Genomic DNA, 24,565 nt, shown 5'->3' on the forward strand with positions numbered 1-24,565 from the left:
ACCCCCTCACAGCCCAAAACCTTCAACCAGACATATTAACACGCTCCTCCCCCTTCATTCCCGTTCTTCAAAGCAAAGCGGTAAAAATTGTTGTATCGCCATTATATTATATTAAGACTTAAGAGCAACGGTACCCGCCCTAAGGGCGGGGCTTCAATTGGGAGACGCGATTTATTTTAACATCCGTTAAATATCACACGCAAATCATCAAAATCTAAACAGTATTTTTACAATTTCAATTTTAAAAACCACATCACTGTTCATATCGGTAAATATTATTCCATCGTGTTTCAAATCGTGATTAGTCATATCAACTGTACGCTTTTTTTTAGGAAAAAGAATTGAATGATTTTGTACCTCTTCTTCAGCTTAGAACTCAGGATAGACGACATTGCTGATAAAAGTTCCTTTTCTCTCTTTGAAATTCTTGGCAAACATTTTTATATTGTCACTGCTGCCAACGCGACGCCATGGCATTATTCATAACAATCATTCATTCATTCATTCATCTATCTATAATTCCAGTAATCTCTGTGTGTATGTTTGTATGTTTGTATGTTTGTATGTTTGTATGTATGTATGTATGTATGTACTGTATGTATGTTTGTCTGTGACCGCTGTTTCTCGACAACCACGGGTCCGATATACTTGAAACTTGCCAGGTATATTGCTGGGGACCCGAGGATGTGCCTTTTCAAGGTTTCATATTAATCGGAGAAGTAGTTACCGAGCTATGTCCAAAAAACGATTCAACCAATCAGAGAGCAGCGAGCTATCACGTGTGCCGAACGTGGCGAACAGACTCTGCCTCGGACGGCACATTTGAGAGCGTATTCATTTATTTCACGTTGGAAAACTATGTTGCCGTTAAACTATGTTTTAAAACTAATTAAAACTAATTTGCGATTCATCGTAACTGCGATTTGCGACCTTCCGGACAGTGAAGACTGCACTTCCGGCAGCCAATCACAGAACGCGTTATTGCGTAGGCGTGGCCGATGTGAGAGCGAGCCGAGCCGACCGCGTGCGCCATTACGGTTCGTAATTCGATTTCTTCCGGAGAAAATAATAATTTCTCGATTTCTTATGCGCATTATTTCTCCCAATTCAGTCAGAGCGAAGGGCGGAAGCGAAGAGCGTTGTTTTTTTTGTTTACGGGCGTACGGGCGTACGGGCGGGGTAGAGCGTACGGGTTGCGTTATTTTTTTTTTTTGGCAAGGAACGGGCACCCACGTACGGGCATGCCCTAGTTCATTTAATGATCATTAAACATTATTCTTGCGCTCATTAAACGTTCATTAAACATTAAAGGTTCATTAAACGATTACGAAAATAAAAACGAAAAACATTACGAAATTACGTTCACACCGTCACATCAAACACTACCGTGAACACAAAAGTCACAAACTTCATCGCAAACGTTACGTTACGTAATTCAAACCGTGAACACATCGAATATCGGAGAGCCCATTGCGCAAACGATTTGTTTTCTCTGGTACGTGTTTCTGGGCGGGTACCGTTTCAGATAAACCGGTAAAATGCCTCCCAAACGGAAAGCCTCATTAACGAAAACGTCCAAGGAAGCTGTTGCAAGAAAGAAGGCTCGGCTTGACGAGGACTATCGGAGGCAGGCACAAGGACGTGACACAGCTGCACACCAGTCTCGGAGGCAGTCCCAGGAATACAGATCTGGTGAACAAGGACGTGACACAGGTGCACACCAGTCTCGGAGCACAGTGATGTGGATTTTATTGAAATTCTAACGATACTGTTTAGATTTTGATGATTTACGTGTGATATGATTCAACGGATGTTTATATAAATCGTGTAAAATAAAAAAAGCCTTCAATTTCTGATATTTTGCCTTTTCATTGGGAGCTACCGTTGCTAGTAATTATAATGACCTTTTGACCTTTTGATTTTTAGCGGGGAATCCCCGGGGATGGAGGCAGAAGTTTTCCGTGACAATTTTTTTTCTTTCAGCAGTTTTTTATCCAGCCCAGCGGCCCATTTTTTACCCAGTGGTCCCAGCCCACCGGGCATTGCCCAAATGCCCTATGGCCAGTCCGCCCATGGTTCTAGGTAAGAGTGGAGGAAAAACAGAAACAGCTAGGACAGCTTAGATATACAGATATTAGGTGTGGATATTAGGTATAGATATTAGGTATAGATATCTTAGATATACAGTCACGTGAAAAAGTAAGTACACCCCATGTAAAGTTTTGAATTTTTCAACACATTCCAACATACAGCTATTTGATCTTCATTTCAACAATATTGATAGATAAAGGTGATATAATATAACAAATATCATGAAACATTTACATTTTGTAGTCCATTGTATAATTTAAATAAACATAAATGCAAATTTCGCATGTGGAAAAAGTAAGTACACCCTTGGCTCTAAGCGGTGGTATTGCCCCCTTTGGCAGAAACAACCTCAAGTAGGCATTTCTTCTAACTGTCTGCCAGGCTCTGACATCGACTGGGAGAAATTTTTGCCCACTCCTCCAAGCAGAATTATTTCAGCTGTGCGATGTTTGAGGGGTTTCTTGCATGCACAGCTAGTTTCAAATCCCCCCACAACATCTCGATGGGATTTAGATCCGGGCTTTGACTTGGCCATTCCAGAACCCTCCATTTCTTTCTTTTCAGCCATTCCTTGGTGGATTTACTGGTATGTTTAGGATCATTGTCATGTTGCAAGGTCCACCTTTGGTTGAGCTTCAACTCTCCGACAGATGGCCTCACATTATCCTCAAGCACCCTCTTGTACAATGAAGAATTCATAGTGGATTCTATGATGGTGAGCTGCCCAGGCCCTGATGCAGCAAACCTGCCCCAAACCATAATATTTCCACCACCATACTTTACAGTTGGTATCAGGTTCTTGTGGTTAAATGCTGTCTTTGGTTTTCGCCAAACATGTCTTCTGGTACTGTGGCCAATTAGCTCTACCTTTGACTCATCTGTCCAGAGCACATTGTTCCAGAAGAGCTGGTCTTTGCCAAGGTGTTCATTGGCAAACTTTAGTCTTGCCCTGATGTTCTTTCTGGACAGCAAAGGTTTCCTCCTGGCACACCTCCCATGTAGATCAAATTTGTGCAGCCTCTTTCTAATGGTAGACTCATGCACTTTGACATCAACAGTGGCAAGAGCTACCTGTCGGTCCCGTGATGACATTCTGGGGTTCTTAGAAACTTCCTTCAGCATCTTCCAGTCTGCTCTCGGGCTGAACTTGCTGGGGCGGCATGGCCTGAACAAGTTGGCAGTTGTTTGGAATCGTCTCCACTTGTAGATGATCTTCCGGACAGTCAAATGGTTGATTTCAAATTGTTTGGAGATCTTTTTAAATCCCTTCCCAGACTTGTAGGCATCTATAACCTTCTTTCTGAAGGCCTCAGAGAGCTATTTTGATCTGGGCATGGTGACGCCGCACACTTCAACAACAAAGAGCAAACCAAACGAAATGTCTGAGGTTTAAATAAGACAGGTTCCTCCAAGATCCTCTCTAACGATGTTCTAATCATTTGCACCTGAGCTGGTGCACCTGATTCTAATTTTAGGTATTTCAAGTAGTGATAAATGTAGGGGTGTACTTACTTTTTCCACATGCGAAATTTGCATTTATGTTTATTTAAATTATACAATGGACTTCAAAATGTAAATGTTTCATGATATTTGTTATATTATATCACCTTTATCTATCAATATTGTTGAAATGAAGATCAAATAGCTGTATGTTGAAATATGTTGAAAAAGTCAAAACTTTACATGGGGTGCACTTACTTTTTCACGTGACTGTAGATATTGTCTGGGCCTCTTCTCTAAGAGACTTTGGGAAATCCTTTGTTGTAGCCCTTTATATCTCAAAAGCCTTTGACAGAGTTTGGCATCGGGATCTGATATCCAAGCTTCCCTCTTTCGGCTTTCCTCCTTCACTCTGCTCTTTCATATCGAGCTTTCTCTCCAACCGCTCTATCTCTGTAATTGTCCATGGCTCAACATCTCCCTCTTTCCCTATCAACAGCAGTGTCCCTCAGGGTTCTGTCTTGTCTCCAATACTCTTCCTTCTTTTGATCAATGACCTTCTTTATTCTACAAATAACCTGATGGTTAAACTGCCGAAATCTCGGCTCTCTGCTCACCTTCACTCTTTCATTCCTCTTTTCTCCCGCCTCTGGAACAAACTCCCACACTCACTTCAATCACACTCCTCCCTCCAGGTCTTCAAAACAGCTGTTCACCACCATCTATCTTCCCCCATCCAAAACCTTGATCTTTTCTACCCCCACTAATTCACCCCAGATCCACCTTGTTTGAAATTCCAACTTCTTTCCTGGAAGTCTTGGCAGTGTCCATATGTTTTATACCTCTCCCACTCCCCCCCCCCCCCCCTTCCCATGCCTTCCCCCCAAAGCCCTCTCCCTCCCACAGTTCTCTCGATGTCTCCATGTCTCTCGGTCCCTGCTCTCAAATGTTGTGTTTGTGTCCTTCCCCCTCTCTCCCCATCTTGTCTACCGCTCCCGATGTTATTTATTTTGTGTGTCTGTTTGTCTTTCTGTGTGATTAATGTTCGCTCTTTCACGAGCCTCGATCTTGTATACAAAAAAATAAAAAAATAAAAAAAATAAAAAATGCCCTCTATACTGATGACTCACAGTTGCATTCCTCCATGTTTTTCCCAGCTGCTCCATCTTCCCTCAATCGATCTGCATCTCGCGTTTGATCACAGCCACCTCTTTAAATTCGGATTTGCACAAGATTTCCCAGTTGGGCAAATGTAATCAGGTTAAATTCAATGCTTCTAAAACTAAATTTCTTCCCATCTCTCTCGCTAAAACTCCTCTCAACTCTCCAATCTCTTTTGAAAGCTCCACAATTACACCATGTGATACAATAAACCTACTAGGTATTACCCTAACTTAAAATTTATCCTGGAATCCACACATTACACAAATAGCTAAGTCTGCCTCGAATAAAATGGAAGTCCTGTTCAGATGTCGAAGATTCTTCTCCTCTCAACAGTTGCTTCAACTCTATAAAGGATTGATTCGTCCTTGTATAGAGTACTGCCCTCACATCTGGGGAGGTTCTAGCTCCACATACTTACTGGACAGAATTTAATTAAAAGTAATTAGACTTATCAACTCTCCCAATCTCACCTCAAAACTCAACCCATTGAAATTACGTCGCAAAGTTGGCTCTCTTTCTCTTTTCTACAGATATTACTTCGGTTTCTGCTCCCAAGAACTTGCTACTTGTATACCTCCGCCATTAGCGAGGCCACGGAATACTCGACAAGCCACTACATCGCATGATTATTGTGTGGCCATTGGCAACTTAAGGGTGGGCCGTTATGATGTTTGTTTCTCCCCCCACCCCCCCCCCCCCCACCCCCCACTGCCAAACTCTGGAACTCTTTACCTTCACATGTCTTTCCAAACACTTATGATCTTCCCCTTTACAAAAAGCAGATTTTCTGCTTTCTCAAAAACTCTTAGACTATTCTTTCCTTCTTTACTTTTCTATCAATGCAGCTATTTTATTTAGGCCTGGCCTCGATGAGGACTACATAGTTCGTGCCTGGAGCCATCTGCATAAAAAAAAAAAGATAAGATAAGGATCCAGCTGAAGCTTTATGCATCATTATGCATCTAAGAGTATTGAGGGAGGTGACAAAGCAGATAAGCATGATGTTGGCCAAGAATAAGGTGAGGCATCGCAGAGTCGCATGTAGTATCCCTAAATAGATTGAAACCTGGCTTATTGGTAGGAAACAAAGAGCGGATGTGAGTGGGAAGAAGTTTGGCTGGGAGGTTGTAAGTCATGGAGTACCTCAGGGATCAGTCCTCAGACAGTTATTATTTAGGATCTAGGAGTGGTAATATATATGGGGTGCAAGCAGGCAGCAGTGTCAGGTAGCTAGCTCTAGGTAAATCTAATAGGATTTTAGGTTGCATTCACAGGGAGATAAAGTTGTTACAATTCAAAAGAGGTAATGTTAACACTATGGGTATATAGTGAGGCCTAACCTCAAATATTGTGCAACATTTTGGTCACCGCATCAGAGGAAGAAGACAGATGTCATGCAGAGTTTTTAGCATTGAGCCGAAAGATCGATTCTAGGGCTCAGTTACGAGCAGCAATTGAATGAGACAGGACATTTTTCATTATAAAAGAGGTGATTACAAGGAGACCTGATAGATGGGTTTAAGATAATAAAGGGTATAGATAGAATAGAAGGACAGGTTTCTCCTCCCCTCCCAGCCCCCCCCCCCCCCACAAACCAAGATGGAGAGTGACAAAACCAGAAGTAAAGGTTGGATCGTGAAAAAGAGAAGGGTTAGAACAGATGCAAAGCAGGGGTATTTTACACCGAGTTGTTAATACAGGCATGGACTTCCAGGTAAAGTGGTAGCAGCAGGGACGGTTGAGAGGTTTCAATTGGATTTGGAAAAGTACTGTCCTGTCACCCGGCGGTTAAAACCACTGGGTGACGAATGACCAATCGTTTTTACTCCTGAGGTGACAGCCCGAAAATTGGCGGTACTTTTTGGTGCGCATGCGGGAATTAAAGCAGCAAGGTGCTTACCTGAACAGAAGCCACACGGGTTGATTCCCGAAACTCACGAACAAAGAAACACGGCACAACAAATAAAATGCAACACAAGAATTTAATGAAAATAAATACAATACGAAAGTGGTGAAATAAAGGGTGAAATAAAACTAAGATTCTACTTTGAGACATCTCCCATCAGACACAAATACACAACAGGGGAATGATAAAATAAAATGTTTTATTGAGTTGGCCGGTACTCAGCTCTGGTACAAAATGCGCTTGGGAGCTTGATGGCCGCCGCAGCCCACACAGCCACCCACGGGGGAAACGCCCCAACAATGGCACAGAAGCCGTGCGTTGAACACGCCCAGGCGTGAGCAAGTAGTCAAACGGCCCTTCCTTGCTTCCACCGCCAAGCGCAACGCGACTTCAGCTCCCCCGAAAAGCACCACAGTCCAACAACACACCCCGATTCCAACGTTGCAAAAGTTCACACAACAGCTCTAAAAAGTTCTCCTCACGTGCGCACATGAGCCAGGAGCAGCCGAAGCCAGAGACAAAAATGAACGAGAGAGCATAAAGACCCAGAGAGAGAGAGAGAGAGAGAGACTAGTCTGCCTCCTGATCGAACCTTCTCGCTCTGATGCCACACTCTGTCCAATGCCCGAGCTCCGTCAAATCACCCCATGTCTCCACGACCAATGACGAAGCTCGGGGCATGGCCTGCCGGTTACGAACCTTTGGAAGCAGGGCTTAGTTGTCGATCGAGAATGTTCTGGCTTTTATCGGCAATTATGCCGGTTATGGTTGGTTAATGGACGGTTGTTATTGTTGTACGAGGGTTTTTTTTGCCGGCCTTGTTATAATTGCAAAAACATAGGGAAAAACCACCGAAGACAATCACACACTGGGGGAAAACTAGTCCTAACCCCTATCTAATTACCATAGCTTCACCCCTCGTGTGAAAATACATAAACAACTTAAGCTCCGGTTTCCCTACTTAATACATCGAGATGTCTCCTACGCATCCAAAGTCCATGCTATCCCTATACAATCCTGCCTCCACTATGGTATTCTATCCTCGACCCCCACAAATGTAAGAGTACTTTGAAGCAATTAGCACAAAAAGGGTACAGAGATATTTGCAGAAATGGTAGGTAACTTAAGATTAGCTGGGTATGTACTTGTTTTAATAGCTGCAAGTTGGAGATATCGAATGCTTTAGCGCATTGATCATGTCAAGTTGGATTGTGTAGTTATTACTCCCGCCAGGGAGTAATGCATTCGATCGTGTCCGTGTGTGCGTGTGTGTGTGTGCGTGTGTGCGTGTGTGTGTTCGTGTGTTTGTGAACAAGATATCTGGAAAAGTTCTGAACGGATTTAGATGAAAGTTGGTGGGATGATTACCCTTGGGATAAAGAAGAATTGATTAGTTTTTGGTGAAGCTCAGGATATTATTCGGGATTCAGGAAATTTTTATGGGAATTTTTTCGGGATTTTTTTTTCTCCGTTTTCCTTTAAAAACCATTTTCTCTGCAATAATTGGAGCGATTGAGAGCAAATTTTCACCATAGGAGGGACTCGGTCCGTAGAATATTTTTATGGTAATTATGACATCACAGGTCATGTGGTTCGGCCGCCATATTGTTTTGAGTGAAAAACACTAAAATCCAATTTTCTCCAAAACGCCTGAACAGATCGAGGCCAAACTTTGCAGGCAGAATCACATACCCATGATGAACAAAAACGTCAGTGAGCATGACGTCATGCATCACATGGTTTCAGAGTTATGACGTTTTTAAGCACAAATATTTAAAACCTAGCTCCTCCCTCATTTGTGATCCAATTGAGGGGAAACTTCACAGGTCTGTTCAGCATATCAGTCTACTAAAATGTCCTTTTGGAATTTGCGATAGGTCACGTGGTTTGGCAGACATCGTTAATTAAACGCAAATAATAAAAACATTTATATCTCTTGAACCACTTCATTGATCGCCGTGAAACTTCATACTGTAGTAGAAGTCATGAAGAGTAACAAGTGTGCAAAATTTGAAGATCATTGGATGTACGGTCTGGAAGCTAGAAGTTGTTATTGTGTGAAGAAGAGTCTTCGACAGTGGACGATTAATTATTTATCACATGTACAGACTTGCAGGCATCGTTTGACACAATCTCCCGGGTTAATTTGAACCTCAAATAAAATTATAATTCCAGATTTGTCAATGGCTGAGGTATATTAACAAACGAATAAAACAGATTTGGCTTAGTTCCAACTTTAAAAAAAAAAAGATCGTATATTCACCCAGTGTTGTGAGAGGCTGAAGAATAAGAAACCTCGCATGGGCTTCCCAGTCCAAATAAATAATTCTGGTTCTGGCTCTGCGATTTTCAGGTTTATTACTCCCACAAGGGAGTAATGCATTCGATCGTGTCCGTCCGTGTGTGTGTGTGTGTGTGTGTGTTCGTATGTTCATGTGTTCGTGTGTTTGTGAACAAGATATCTGGAAAAGTTCTGAACGGATTTGGATGAAAGTTGGTGGGATGATTGCCTTTGGGATAAGGAAGAATTGATTAGTTTTTGGTGAAGCTCAGGATATCATTCCGGATCCAGGAATTTTTTTTGGGAATTTTTTGGGGAAAGATTTTTTCTGTTTTACTGCATTAAAGCTTTTATTCTTATTCTTAAATGATGTTTTTCTCCTCTAATTCCGAGATATATCAAAATAAATTCTCTGACAGTCAGGGCCTACTTTCTTTTTCATTTATTGTTTTGGGGAGAGGGGATGTTAAACAAAACGTATTATTCCAACTAAACCCACGGCGGGAGTATGCGCTCCACTGAGTGGCGTTCTAGTTTAGTTGGAGAAAATAATAAAAATAAGGGGTTACAGGGACAGTGTTGTGTCCTTGGGTTGTCAGGAATGTGGAGACGCCACGTGCTCCATTGGCCAAATGGCGGCATCCTGTATCTGTATTTCCTTGTGCAATCATGAGACATAGTTTGATGAGAACATGCTGGCAATTTTAACAGCATGATTTGTATGCAAAGTGAAAAGAGTATTTCAAGCCCAAATCTTTAAAAAAAAAAATCTCGTCGTGCTTATGCAGCCACAATAGTTGTTAAAGCAACGCTCCGGACATTTTTAGAAAGCCTTTAATTCAATCATGCATGTTTCAAAACCCATATCTGTGAATATGTGTGACTTAGAAAAACAAGTGAATCAATATACGGCAATGACAACTTTGGGTAGTTTGTACGGACTTGCTGGGTCGCGCCATTATCAGGCGCTGCTTTTACTGACATCATTCGGCCCATGAGTTGTGGAAGCCCGACATATTAGTTGGCGACAAAGATCAGTAGCCAACTTAGCATCCAGTGTATTCAAGCGATATGCCACAGTGCATTCATTGCCTTTGGCTGTTATAATAACACGGACGATCGGACAAGCAACAAAACAGAAAATATTTGTTTTGATTCTTTGCTACTTAAACAGCTGATTGGTGGAAGAAATGGTTGCAGAACTTGAAACTCGCTTGAGTTCCTCAGAAGGTTGATGCGAGGTCTTTGCTCAGAGCATTTTTAGACTGTTGCTTTGAAAGAGACTTAAACCAGAATGACTCTTCAACGTCGTGACATCGCCCGATATGCCTCCGATCACATTATTACATCATCATGCATAATTGCACCAAGTTCGATTTTAATACCTTCAGCTGTTCTCAAGTATCACTTTTTTTTTTTACCTGACATGACCTTTGATGCAGAAATCTAATCAGTTCATCATTATTTTCGTCATAATATGAACTTATACCAAGTTTGGTCAAAATCCCATCAATGGTTCACAAGTTAACGCAGTTACAGAATTTTTACCTTACGGGCTTCTGGCCATGACCCCATAATCTAATTATTCTAATACATTTATCTTTGTCATTATACATACTTGTGCTAAGGTTGACTTGGTTCCCTTCAGCCATTCTTAAGTTATTGCGGTAACGAAAACCTATTACAGACTCTGGCCTTTGACCTCCTGACCCCAAAATTAAATCAGTTCATCTTTGCATCATAATACATACTTGTACCAACTTGTCAAAATCCCATCACTGGTTCACAAGTTATCACGGTGACAGGATTTTCAGAGCATGACCTCTGACCTTTGACCTCGTGACCCCAAAATCGAATCTGTTCATCTTTACCTCATTATAATACCGGTATAAAGTTTGACCTAGATCCCTTCAGCCGTTCAAGTTATCGCTGTAATGAAAACCTATCATGGATGGACAGACAGATGGACGGACGGACAAACCGAAAACATAATGTCTCCGGCGACTTCGTCAGCATAGGCCTAAAAATGAGTTGTTTGGACTTAAAACCTAGAAATTTACGGAAGCCAGATGCTGTGCCTACCATGTTTAGTTTTTCCAAGCGTCTGAGAGCATGTTGGTACAGTGCACGAAGAGTTGAAAAACCGCGATCGGGCATTGGTAAGTAAGTTTATGGTTATGCAGTGTGAAATTGTTTCATCCACCACATACCCCTATTTATTTACATGCCACAATGTAAACTAGAACGGGCACTCGGTAGAGCGCATACCTTCGCCGCAGCTACTGTTCTGTACTTGGCATGGGAGTGTAGGGAACAGAACAACAAAAATACGATTTTGACCTTTTCGTGACCTTGACCTTGACCTTTGACCCGATTGCTCCCAAAATCTAATCAAATGTGTCCCGTATAATAACCAATCATCCCACCAAATTTCATGCAATTCGGTTGAATACTTTTTGAGTTATGCGAATAACATACACACACACACACACAGACATACAAATAAATACACAGCGATCAAAACATAACCTTCCGCTTTTGCGAAGGTAATAATGTTATGAATTTGGTAGAGCAACATCTAGAGCTAGGTAGATCTGAATAGGTAGGTATTCGGCTGTCGTGACAGGGACTCTACATGTAATAAGTTCTTGATGTTTAGGCGTTTGTCGGGGGAAGATGTATGATTGTGGATCTACCTGGAGGTTCGAGTGTTAAATAGTGAGGGATTAAAGGTAACGCCCCTGTGAGTCTCACCTAGTAGTCAAACCTTTGTCCATTATGGCACTGCAAACCACATAAACATTAGTTAGGTCCTTAGCGCAACATTAAATAATTCCTTTCCCTGACAATGACTTCGGAACAAATGGACAGGAAACCAGGCCAAAAACACCGCCACAATTGGCCGCCACCGTTTACACCTCCAAGGCCTACAAACCTCGCCTGGCACGTGTTATAACACAAGGACCGCGGGGGTCGCGGACGGGAGAGTGGAGTGGTTGTGCAGAGGGCGTGACCTGGGCGAGCCGGCGAGTTGGGAGGCTTTTGATTGGCTGAGGAGTGCGCCAATGTGACGTCATCGGGCAGAGATATTAGCGACGGTCGGACGCCATTGAAGGGAGTTCGTGGAGGCAGTTCGTGGAGGCAGTTCGTGGAGGCAGTTCGTGGAGGCAGTTCGGGGGCAGTTCGTTGGCAGTTGGCACAGAGCAGTGAACAGTTGGCACTTGGCTGCCAGCACTCCCGCAGAGAGTCGAGTCGAGTGGAGTTCAAAGGAGTCCTTCCTGGCCCTGGTCGAGTGGAGTTCGTTTGCTTTGTGCAGCCCTGCGTTGGACCGTTGGAGCAAGGGAGCTCGTGGTGTGGGTGTGCCGTTGAACCGACGAGGCCTGGTGGCGGTTGAGCGCGGCCGTGTTACAAGAAGACGAAAGGAGCCAGATAAGCCCGAGCTCCGCGTTTACACTTTACCTGACGAGACGTGTTATTTTCGTATTCATAATCTCCCTCGTATCGTGTTTGGTATCTGTTGTGTGTGGGATCCCAATTTAGGCTTATTAGAGTTATTAGTATTACCGGCGCGGGCTTTTTCACTGTCTTTACTTTTCATTAATAAATCCTTGTATTATTTTCTGTATATATCTGAACGCAGTTTCCTGGGTGTTTGATTTTAATAGGTAAGGTTGCGGAGCCTTCGCTGTGTCCCGCCATTCCGCGCGTTTGTGCTTGATTGGAATCCGCTATTGAGTTTTCGCCTCGGGAGTGTAAAGTCTCGCAATCGGCCATCCGTAACTGTGGTGTTAATCACGGTTGCGTAACAATAATAAGTAATAACAATATGGAGAATTGCTTTGCAGTACATGTCCCCTCCTGGTCCCAATGTATATTGTTGTTCCAAGCACTCAGCAATTAACCCTCTCCCCCTCCCCCAGCCCTCTCTCTTCCACAGATCTCCCGATGTCCCTGTTCTGTTGTTATTGTTGTGCTTGTGTGCTTCCCTCTCTCTCCCCATCTTGTCTCCCCCTCCCCTTATTGTTTTATGTATCCGTTTATGTTTTTGGTGTTTTATGGGCTAATGTGTGTTTAATGTGCTAGCTCTTATACGAGCCTCGATCTTGTATACAAAAAAAACTAATAATAATTGTGAGCCATATACAGGAGTATGGAGACAAAAGGTCTGAAGGTGAATATCGGAAAAACGAAGGTGATGGCAAGTGGTAAAGCATGTGGTGAGGTGGAAAGAACTGGGAAGTGGCCGTGTGCTGTGTGCAGGAAGGGTGTCGGAGTGAATTCCATTCAATGTACAATGTGCGCTGAGTGGGTTCATCAAAAATATAGTGGTTTGAGAGGGTCATTAACCAGTGTGGCAGCTACATTCAAGTGTAAGGTGTGCACAGAGGGAGCTGCAGATGGAGGAAATGTTGAGTTGGATCTTGGAGACGGCGTGAAGCTGGAAGGTGTGAAAACATTTTGTTACCTAGGAGACATGCGGATCAGACTCGGCAACGGTTGCTGGAGTGAGATGTGCATGGAAGAAGTTTCGGGAACTGAGTGGCATGCTGACGAGGTGGGGAGTTACATTGAACCTGAAGGGAAAGGTGTATGCTGCATGTGTGAGAAGTGTTATGATTTATGTGAGCGAGACATGGGTAATGAACGTAGAGCAGCAACGAAGGCTGGAAAGCGTGGAAATGCGAATGGTTCGGTGGATGTGTGGAGTATCGTTGAGAGAGGAAGACAAATGATGAATTGCGAAAGATTATGGGAATAGAGCCTGTGATTGATGCTGTGAAGAGAAACAGGTTGAGATGGTTTGGTCATGTGTTGAGGAAGGATGAAAGTGACTGGTTGAGAAGAGTGATGGAAATGAATGTAGAAGGAAGTAGAGGACGGGGAAGACCGAGAAAGACTTGGCTAAAGATGGTCGAAGAAGAAATGCGGGCAAGGGGGTCAAAAAGGGGAGATGCAGAAAATAGGGCAAAATGGAGAAGATTGTCATGGGGATCGCAAGGCTAACCCCCGCTCTTGCAGGGAAAATGGCCTTAAAATGCCTGTTGTTGTTGTTATATACAGGAGGAATAATTAATTCCGGTATGCAATGCAGCAGAATAAGTTCCTGTTTCTGTAAATTGTTAAAATAAAGCCATGTCTCCTACCAAGTTTCAGTTCAAGATGTTAAACAGTAAGGAGAAAATCTCTGGAAAGCTGACCCATGTATAATGTGTGATATTTTCTAAGTCCAAAAGGGCATAACTCCGTGGACAATTGGTGAAACACACCGGAACTCAAACTTTTTTCTGATAATTATCATAATAAAGCCATGTACCAAGTTTCAGTTAAATATGTTAAAGGGTATGGGAAAAGGTGCAGAAAACCACAGGTGAAACAGACAGACGGACGGACGGAGAGCAAACCAAACGTAAAGGGGATGCCCTCCGGGTATGGAAAATAAAAAACAGACCATAAAAATAATCGAATGAACTTTGTTAAAACCCTCAGTTATTATTTTTAACATTATGGACAGCTAAATGTCAGATTTGTCATAACCATGGCAACTTTGCAAACGTGAAAATAAAACATGAATTGTTTTTTCACATTATGTATTGAAAGCAAGAACAAACGTGATGGCTGCATATTAAAAATCGAACAATGAAAAATTATGACAAAACAATCAACCATTCCTCTTTCCTCCTATAAGCTCAGAAAAAAGTGAAAATTGCCAAATAAGTACATGTCCCCCTCTGGCGTCAAACACATGTATTACATGAAAATGGCAAATTTAATTTGTTTTCATCCAAAATAACATTATTATTGATTATATTGGTTAGCAAGTCAGATGACAACATTATATATTATATTATAAATTATATTATATTATATATACAGTCGTGGCCAAAAATATTGGCACCCTTGCACTTTTTCAAATAATGCACCATTTCTTCCAGACAATTGTTGAAATAAAAATATATTTTGGTATCCACACATGTATTTCTTTGGTGTGCAGTGGAACAAAACAAAAAAGCTGAAAAAATTACTAAATCTTAGCTTATTCCACACAGAAATCCTAAAATGGCACGGACAATATTATTGGCACCTTTTAGAAGTTGTTAGAAATCATTTGATTTCAAGCAGGAGATTCTCCTTTACTTTGGAATTGAACTCACCTGTGGTGAGTTATAGGTGCCTGAAATATGAAAATCACTCATTCAACCAGTTTGAATGGAGAAAAGGAGTCATTCTGCTGTTTTGTGTCACTGTGTGTAATGAAATGAGCATGGAGAAAAGAAAGAAAACCAGAGAATTGTCTACGAAGGTCAGACACAAGATTGTAGCCAAGCATGGACAATCCCATGGCTACAAGTCCATCTTCAGAGACCTTGATGTTCTTGTGTCCACCATACACAATGTTATCAGGAAGTTTAAGGCCTATGGCACTGGAGCCAACCTCCCTGGACGTGGCCGCAAGAGAAAACTTGATCGAAGATTGCAGTGAAGGATTGTTCGAATGGTGGAGAAAGCACTTCAATCAACTGCCAAACAGATTCAAGCTGACCTTCAAACACGTAATGCGACAGTTTCAACTCGCACCAACCGTCGCCAACTCGATAAAAGGGGGTTCTATGGTAGGAGACCCAGGAGGACCCCACTGCTGAGAGAGAGAGAGACATAAGAAAGCCCAACTGGAGTTTGCTAAACTACACCTGAACGAGCCAAAATATTTCTGTGGACAGATGAGACCAAATTGGAGCTTTTTTGTAAAGCACATCATCTCTATGTTTACAGAAAACAAAATGAAGCATTCAAAGAAAAGAACACCTTCCCTACAGTCAAACATGGAGGAGGTTCAGTGATGTTTTGGGGTTGCTGTGCTGCCTCTGGCACGGGTGCCTTGGATGTGTGCATGGCATCATGAAATCAGGAGATTACCAAGGCAATTTGGAGCGCAATGTTCAACCCAGTGTCAGAAAGCTGGGTCTTCGTCGAAGGTCATGGGTCTTTCAGCAGGACAATGACCCAAAACACATTTCAAAAAGCACCCAGGAATGGTTCAAGACAAAACGCTGGACTGTTCTGAAGTGGCCAGCAATGAGTCCAGATCTAAATCCCTTTGAACACCTGTGGGCAGATCTGAAGATAGTAGTTGGGAGAAGGCTACGTTCAAATCTAGGAGAACTAGAGCAGTTTGCACAAGAAGAGTGGGCCAAACTGCCAGTGGAGATGTGTAGGAAGCTCATTCATGGCTATAGGAAGCGCTTGACTGCAGTTATTTTGTCCATAGGCTGTGCTGCCAAATATCAAGTCGAGGGTGTCAATAACTTTGTCAATGCCATTTCTTTTTATTTTCTGATTTAAAAGGATATATTAAGTTCTGAATCAACAACAAAGGTTCTGTAATATTAACAGTGAAATAAAGAATTGTGGAGACCAAATACTTTGGTCAATTTAAACTTGTTTTTAGAGAAAATTGTGTGTTATTTGAAAAAAATGCAAGGGTGCCAATATTTTTGGCCACGACTGTATATATATATATCAATAAATAATAATAAATAATAATAAAAAAAAAATATATGCTGTGTGTGTGTGTGTGTGTAATATATATATATATATATATATATATATATATATATATATATATATATATATATATATATATATATATATATATAAGTTCAAAACACACCTGGTCACAAGTGTGCCGCACTGACCGGGTCCTTAGTCGAGGTCCTCAGCATCATCCCGTTTCGGCCCTTCAACCTCGATACGGTCAGCTAAGGTGGGCCAGCAGGGGCACGTACACATCCACATGCAGCAACTGCATCTGGCTGCGTACATACCCCCACCCCCAGCCAGTGCGAACAACAACAACAACAACAACAACACCGACAACAACGACAACAACAGCACCACATCCAGAATCCACAGCACCAAACAAACATGGTGGAACACTCAAACACCCACCTTTATACCCTTCACCACTCACCAACAAAACACACCAGATCATTCATACACACACATACATACAGAACACCAACCAAACAACCACCTACACTTACATCATACACCACTCAACACACAAAAACACACACTCATGCAAAAATTAATTCATGCAAAAACACACACCCTCACCCACTCACTCATATACACAAAATAAGAAGTAATAATGGTAACAAAAAAAAACAAAAACACACACACACACACACACACACACACACACACACACACACACACACACACACACACACACACACACACACACACACACACACACACACACACACACACAACCAACCTACACCGTTCGACGTGCCTCCATATCCAAAATGAGCCTTTCAAGGCAACCTGGGCCACCTTGTCACACATCCTCCTTCTTTCGGTCCCACACACTCCCAGCCTAGCAAGAAATGCAGAAAAAGAATTGCCAATATACCCTCTACACCCCACCTCAAATGGCTGACACGAAACGCGCCAACCTTTCTCCCGGCACTCTGCCTCCAGCTCACTGTACTTTCCTCTCTTCCTCTCGTGCACCTCCTCCATGTTCTCTTCCCAAGGTACCGACAACTCCCCTAATATGACCCGTCTTGTTGCACTTGACCAAATGACAATGTCAGGCCGCAACCTTGTCACACAGATCTCCTCTGGGAAGACCAATTGTGGCTTTAGGTCTGCCACCACCTGCCAATCACAAGCATCTGACAGCTCTCTTGCTTTCCACCTCCTCCTCCTCTTTCCACCTCTTTCCACTTGGCCCTCTTTGACAAACCACACCTCTCCCCCATCAGTCTCCTTCTCCACTCTTCTCTCTCTCTCGATCTCAGCACCTCTTGTTGCACCATCTGCACCACCACCGCCAGCACCTGATCATGTCACCACCTGTATTGTCCTGCTGCCAATGCTACTGAACATGCACTCAGTGCATGCTGCACCGTTCCCACACCTCCACACAAATAACATCTCTCCTCCTGCAACAACCCCCACAATCTCAAGTTTACTGGTGACGGAAGCACATCATACATTGCCCGCAACAGGAAATTCAACAATATTGGCTCCATCCTCCAAATCTCTTGCCACTTCAATATCCTCACCCGCACACCTTCCCACTTAGTCCAAGCACCTTGCTGTGCCTGACCGACTGCTTTCACATATCTCCCCTCCTCTTCCTTTCTTCTCAACTCCCTCTCAACCATCTTCTTCCTCTTTCACACATGCCTTTCCCCATCGCTCATACTTCATCCACCCCAAGCCATGCTTCCCATGCTGTACCATCCCCATGACCTCCTGTTGCAACCGCTCCTCCATCTCGTCCACCTCTGCTCTTGCATTCCACTTCTGACTTCCCTTCTTCTCTGGGAGAGCATTCTTTACCACTGCATCACTTGAATCCCGCAACATCATGAACTCCCGCACCCTCACCACCTTAAACTCCTCAGTTAATGATGTCAAGGGAAACTGGAGTTTTCCACCCTGACCATAAAAGGCAATGTTCGTCAAACAGCGTGGCACTCCCAACCACCTCCTCACAAACCCACTCACCACAACCTCCATCCTCTCGACATGCCCAATTGCAATATCATACATCATCAATGGCCACAATACTCGTGGCATCAACCCAAACTTCAAACACCATACCTTCAACTTACCTGGCAAACCACATCCATCAATCCTCTTCAAACCTCTCAAAAGCTTGTTTCTGACCTCCACTCTTCCCACATCATGCAACTCCACTGTATACCATCTTCCCAAACTCTTCACAGGGGTCTCCACCAATGATGGAACCACCCCCCCTCCCAGCTCAAACCTGTGCAGTGTGCATGTTATCCACTACTCCTCGTCTCACTATCACACTCCTCGATTTTCTTGCTTTAAATCCCATTCTTGCCCACCGCATCAACCTTTCCAGTCGTCCCAGTACCTCAACTGCTGCATCAGCGGACTGTTGGACAACTGTCAGGTCATCCATGAAAGCAAACATTGCTGGCAACCTCTGACCAGGGGCTAGCTCCACTTCTTTCCCATGTCCACTCACCACACGTATCAACAACTCCATAACCAGCACAAACAAAATCGGGGAGATGGTACATCCCATCGGGATCCCCACTTCCAACTTCTGCCACTCTGTTACATAGGACTGTGTCGCAAACCGCATCCAAAACTGATCATAATATGCCATCAAAAAATCCCTAAATCTCCGTGGCACCCAAAAGAAATCCATGGCATACCTGATCAAGGCATGCGGCACTGACCCATATGCATTCTCCAAATCCAGCCATACCACCGCCACATCCTTCCTTTGCCTCTTTGCCTCCTGTAACACTTGCCAGACCATTGCCGAGTGTTCAATGCATCCTGGTGATCCTGGTATTCCTGCCTTCTGCACAGAACCATCCACAAAACCATTCCCTCTGATGAAGCCTGAGAGCCGTGCCGCAAAGACACCCATCAATATCTTCCCATCTACATCGAGCAATGATATTGGTCTAAACTGCTCCAGTGTCACAGCCTCCTCCTGCTTTGGAATATAAACTCCTTCCGCCCTAGTCCATTGACTGGGCACCACTCCTTGCCTCCATACCACCTTCAGAGCCTTCCACAGATACTGCCTGATGCCTACACAACTCTTAAACACCTTGTATGGCACATATATATATATATATATATATATATATATATATATATATATATATATACACACACATTATACACGTATATATGCACACAGTGCCTATAGAAAATCTACACCCCCTTTCAAAATTTTCACCTTTTGTTGGCTTATAGCCTGGAATTAAATTGCATTAAATCAGACTTTTTCCACCTTTATTTACACATTGTAACCCACAACTTCCAAGTGAAAAATTCTACAAATTTCAGAAAATAAAAAATACAAGACTAGAATATCTTGGTTGGATAAGTATGCACCAGCATCCCCCCTCCCCCTGCCCCATCCCCCCTCCCCCTGCCCCACCCCCCCCCCCCTACCCCTTATAATAGCAATATTGTAAATTAGGTCACTGTGTGCAAGTGACAACAATATACCAAGCACTCCATAATCTGGCCTGTACAGTAGGGTGGCAAGAAGGAAGCTATAACTCAAAAACGCCTCCCTTGAGTCCCATTTGAGGGATGCAAAAAAACACTCTGGAGACTGAAGCCAATTGACAAAAAGTTTTGTGGTCTGACGAAACAAAGATGGAACTTTTTGGCCTAAATGCAAAACGTTATGTTCGGTGCAAACCCAACACAGCACATCACCCAAAGAACACCATCCCTACTGTGAAGCATGGTGGTGGCAGCATCATGTTATGGGGATGTTTCTCATCAGCAGGGACTGGGGCACTTGTCAGGATATAAGTAAAAATGGATGGGAGCAAAATACAAGAAAAATCCTAAAGGAAAACCTGCTGCCCTCTGCAAGAAAGCTGAAATTGGGACGGAAGTTCACCTTTCAACATGACAACGACCCGAAGCACACAGCCAAAGCTACACTGGATCGATCCTCGATCACACAAGAGGTGGTTGACTTACCGGTAGCGTTTGATCCACTCTTGTGTAAACGAAGCAGGCATTCCATACTTTGAACAATGAGTCCACATAATATGTCACACAAGGTTTTTATTCGGACAATTTGCCTCCTCCCCCCCCCCCCCCAAACACACCTCTCCCAAACCACCCCTCTGCTTCTGCCCCCCCCTCCGGTCCCCCCACCTTTTTATCCCCCCTATAACCCCCCTCCCCGCATCCCTCTTTACCGCATAGGCCACATGTGATGATCTTGATATTATGGCAATTTTATTTTATCTTAAAAATTTTTGCTTTAATATATTTACAGTTTTAATTTAATTTACAATTTAATTATTTACAAGTTTAACTTCTAATTAAATGTAATGATTGTTCCGGATTTTCTAAACACTTGAGTTATAATCCAGCATTGCTTACAACCCAGGGTGTAGATTACTCAAGGTGAAGGTTCTTTCAGGATCAGAGAAAATAGGATAGGAAAGTAAATGGAGGTATGAGCAACTTACTTTGCAAAGCCAATGAAGTCTTCATGGTTTGTGTTAATGTAAGCAAGTTCAATGTCGATGAGGAGCAAGACCTGGTGAATACAATTTGGACACAAAATGAAATAATTTTTTTTGTATCATCATGTGATTAACTTTCCCTTTCTACAGTTCCATTTTAGTAGTCACAGAAGGCGACAACACTCCCAACCATTGCATTTCTTCCTAATTACACAGCTACACAGGTAACTTTATTACAGTAAAAATACACTGTGGCCTATTCATCTCAAATTAAACAATAATATCTTATGTATTCCCATTGTAAATGGATACAGAAGGAGCAGGCTTTGCATCCATAAACAGCATGCTCAAGTACACAGCATCTGGTGCAGGCATTGCATCAAAACTGAAGTTTTAAGCTAAGCCAGACATCAACAGGGATCAAATACAGACAGCTCTAGGTATGTCATCCCAACCAAAACAATGGGTATGTCATGAAACGGAAACGCTTGGGAAATCCTTCCCAGGAACTTGCCTGACACTTTGCCAAAGCTTCACGTTCACGGACATGAGCAGTCACAATGCGCTCGGTTTCTTCCTGCAGCGAAGGATATTGAGAAAGCTGCCAAGGGAAAGAAGGAAAAAGAGGATATGGTGGTCAGTGAAAAGAAGGAAGTTAAACTTTGATACCAACATGGCAACACCTACTTCATTCCCAAACCAGAATGCACTCAATAGAGAGCATACCTCCACCAGGCTAAACAGTACATGTTTTATATCGATAAGCCTGATCGATAAGCCGATAAGCCTGATCTGTATCCGGACCTTAACCAAAATCTAATCAGCTTGTTCTCGTCACCTACCCAACTTACTTACTTCACAAGTTTTGTCATAATCCGTCCACAACTTTTTGAAATATCATGCTACATATTGTTTTGGTCCCATCTCTCAATGGTAAATAATCATTTTTTTTAAATGAAGATATTCACATATACAGATCCCGATTCGGATCTTCCTCAAAATCGAATCAATTCCTCCTAGTCACACACCCAACCTGTCCACCAAGTTTCGTCCGAATCCGGCCATAACCTTTCGAGATATCCTCCTCACAGACAGACAGACAAACAGACAGACAGACAGACAGATAGGGGTGAAAACATAACGTTGGTCCACCTTGGGTGACGGAGATAATTAAAAGCATTATTATCATAAAAATGATATTGGCAAAATAAAAGGAACAAGTTTAAAAATAAAAAAAAACTGTTAATCAAGACATGATCAAGATGGAAAATAATGAGTGAAAGATAATGGAGAATAACAGCATCTATGGACGTTAACACAGCGACCATGCTGAAGAGACTCCACATAGCAGATAAGGGCATACAATGTGCACAGCAAAATACCACATTTGTCACCAATAGACTGCTCGAGAAAGTAATTTACGACTGTAGTTTGTAATTTACGACGAATAATTTACGAATATAATTTACGACTAATTTACGACGAGAAAGTAATGTATGACATCGGCACAGTTTCACTCTTACATCTGAAAGGTTGTGTTCGCTCAAGCACAAATAAATGCAGTACTGGGCACCATTTTATTTCCCCAAGTTGTTTTGTTGTGGGTGAAAAACAAAAATTTCACAATAAAGGGACAAATTTCACACCAAAGGAACACTGTGAAGTTTATTGCATTAGGAAGAGAAAAGCCTGTCGATGTAAGGTTCAAAGTCATAAAAATGTTACAATAAATTTGACTAGATCATTCAAAGTGAGGAAATGCAGTTTTATCAGCGTGTAGTTGTTTTGTTTTTGTGTAGCCACACCTTGTCACTGCACCTGCGTAAGACATTTGACAACTCCGTTACAACCATGTCTATGCACTTGAGGCACGGCTCCTTCAATTTCTGCACCTGTTTCTTCACAATAGCTTCAAAAGCCAGGTCTGGAGTGAAGAGGCCAGTCCTACAGGAGAAAAAATACACATATAAAAGAGATTGGTGAAAGAAATGCACTTAGAAATAGATGAGAGTGCAATAAAACACCACAATCCCTGAGAATATGAGGGGAATTCAAGTTATAGGAAGGACAGACATACTCACAGTAGTCTAAATCTCGAAGATATGCCAACCACATATTATTTAATGCGGCATCCATCAATGCACTTACTTCATTTGGTCCTCAAACTTTCCACACCAGTTAAATCCGAATTTTTAAATTTCTCCTATGATCAGTTCCTCATAATCAGCAAATTGGCGGCCGGCCATGCAAGAGGGACTTCACATATCAAAAAAAAACAAAAAACGTGAACCAGATGGTATTCATAGAATACTTACCCTGCGCAGTCATCTTGGTGTGAGCCAACTCTGTTTTTGAAGGTTTTTTTTCTTTTCTTTCATCCAATATGGCTGCCAGACCACGTGAGCGATGACATCATAAATTTATATCTTCTAATATAATTGTTGTGTAGATCACGTTGAAGAAACTTCAAACTGATCAGACCAAGTGTTGTCCCTGTCGAATTATGGCGTCATAATTAAAGCACCAATGACGTCATCATTAACAACACTTATTCCCCATGCGAAGTTCTTTACAATGAGCCACGTTTCAATTTTTTCCATGGAGCGGTTTCGGAGATAGAGAGGTGTGAAGTTTTTCCAAGATGGCACCCGTACCACATGCCCCATGATGTCATAATTATCACAAAAATTATACAGGCGGAGGTACTCCTGTGGTGAAAATTTAGCGGCAATCAGACCAACAATTTCAGACAAAAAATTCATACTGATCAGATCAAGCATTGTACTTGTCAATTTATGATGTCACAATTAAGGTATCAATGACATCATCATTAACATATCTTATTACCCATGGGGAGTACTTGACACACCAAGTTTCAATTTTTTCATGGAACGGTTTCGGAGATATAGAGGTGCAACGTTTTTCGATTTTTCCAAGATGGCACCTGCACCTCGTGACCTACGACGTCATAATTGTCATTGAAAAATTATACAGGAGGAGGCGCTGCTATGGTCAAAATTTCATGTCCATTGGAACAACGGTTGCTGAGAAAATAAATTCTTTAAATGCAAACATGCACGCCAAACGTACACCACATGTATCCAACCGAATGCTTAACCCTATTTTCCACTTCGTGAGTGCAGGGTAACTACTGGGAGACAGGTTGGGGTGTATAGGGATGATCGAGTTGCTCAAACAATCATGAATAGCTGTCTGTGTAACATGGGCATTGTTCACAGGAGAAGCACACCTTTGGTCAATATCCCTCAGAATTTGTCGAAGATAACCTGCTGCAATTGTTGTGTGAAGTTTGTGTAATATTCCCCTGTGAATGTAGTTTTGAGAGGCATATAGTCAATCGGCAGGATTCCCTTGCAATGGGAGGGCTGAGGGTAGGCCAAAAATGTATTGGGTGGTGGTAATCGATTGTGCTTCCATTACATCGAGATTTCAATCTGGTTTCAGGATCTCACCTGCAAAGCCACGTTTCATCACCGGTTCCACACATGTCACTGCAATTACCAGACAAGTAACTGAACTGAACAATTTAAGTAGTTAACAACTTGAAGCTGCTGCACACAATCATAAATGCTGAAGTTTCAGGAAGGACATCTTGCTTTATTGTGACAAAAAAATTAAATGGATGAGAGGGAAAACAATGGCTTGAGAAATTTC

General features: G+C 42.5%; 1 protein-coding gene across 1 annotated transcript in view; it reads right to left on the reverse strand.

Annotated features, from left to right (window-relative positions):
• LOC137417140 (dynamin-1) overlaps positions 1 to 24,565 on the reverse strand; it is a 209,613-nt gene that overhangs the window by 136,013 nt on the left and 49,035 nt on the right. Inside the window, exons 11-13 of the mRNA XM_078774835.1 lie at positions 22,696 to 22,834; positions 21,405 to 21,491; positions 20,894 to 20,964 (exon numbers count right to left, since the gene is read on the reverse strand). Coding sequence (XP_078630961.1) covers positions 20,894 to 20,964; positions 21,405 to 21,491; positions 22,696 to 22,834 — 297 coding nt within the window. The remainder of the gene's footprint in view (positions 1 to 20,893; positions 20,965 to 21,404; positions 21,492 to 22,695; positions 22,835 to 24,565) is intronic.

This window comes from Myxine glutinosa, chromosome 3, assembly GCF_964187855.1.
Source record: "Myxine glutinosa chromosome 3, kmMyxGlut1.1, whole genome shotgun sequence".
Taxonomy (NCBI): domain Eukaryota; kingdom Metazoa; phylum Chordata; class Myxini; order Myxiniformes; family Myxinidae; genus Myxine; species Myxine glutinosa.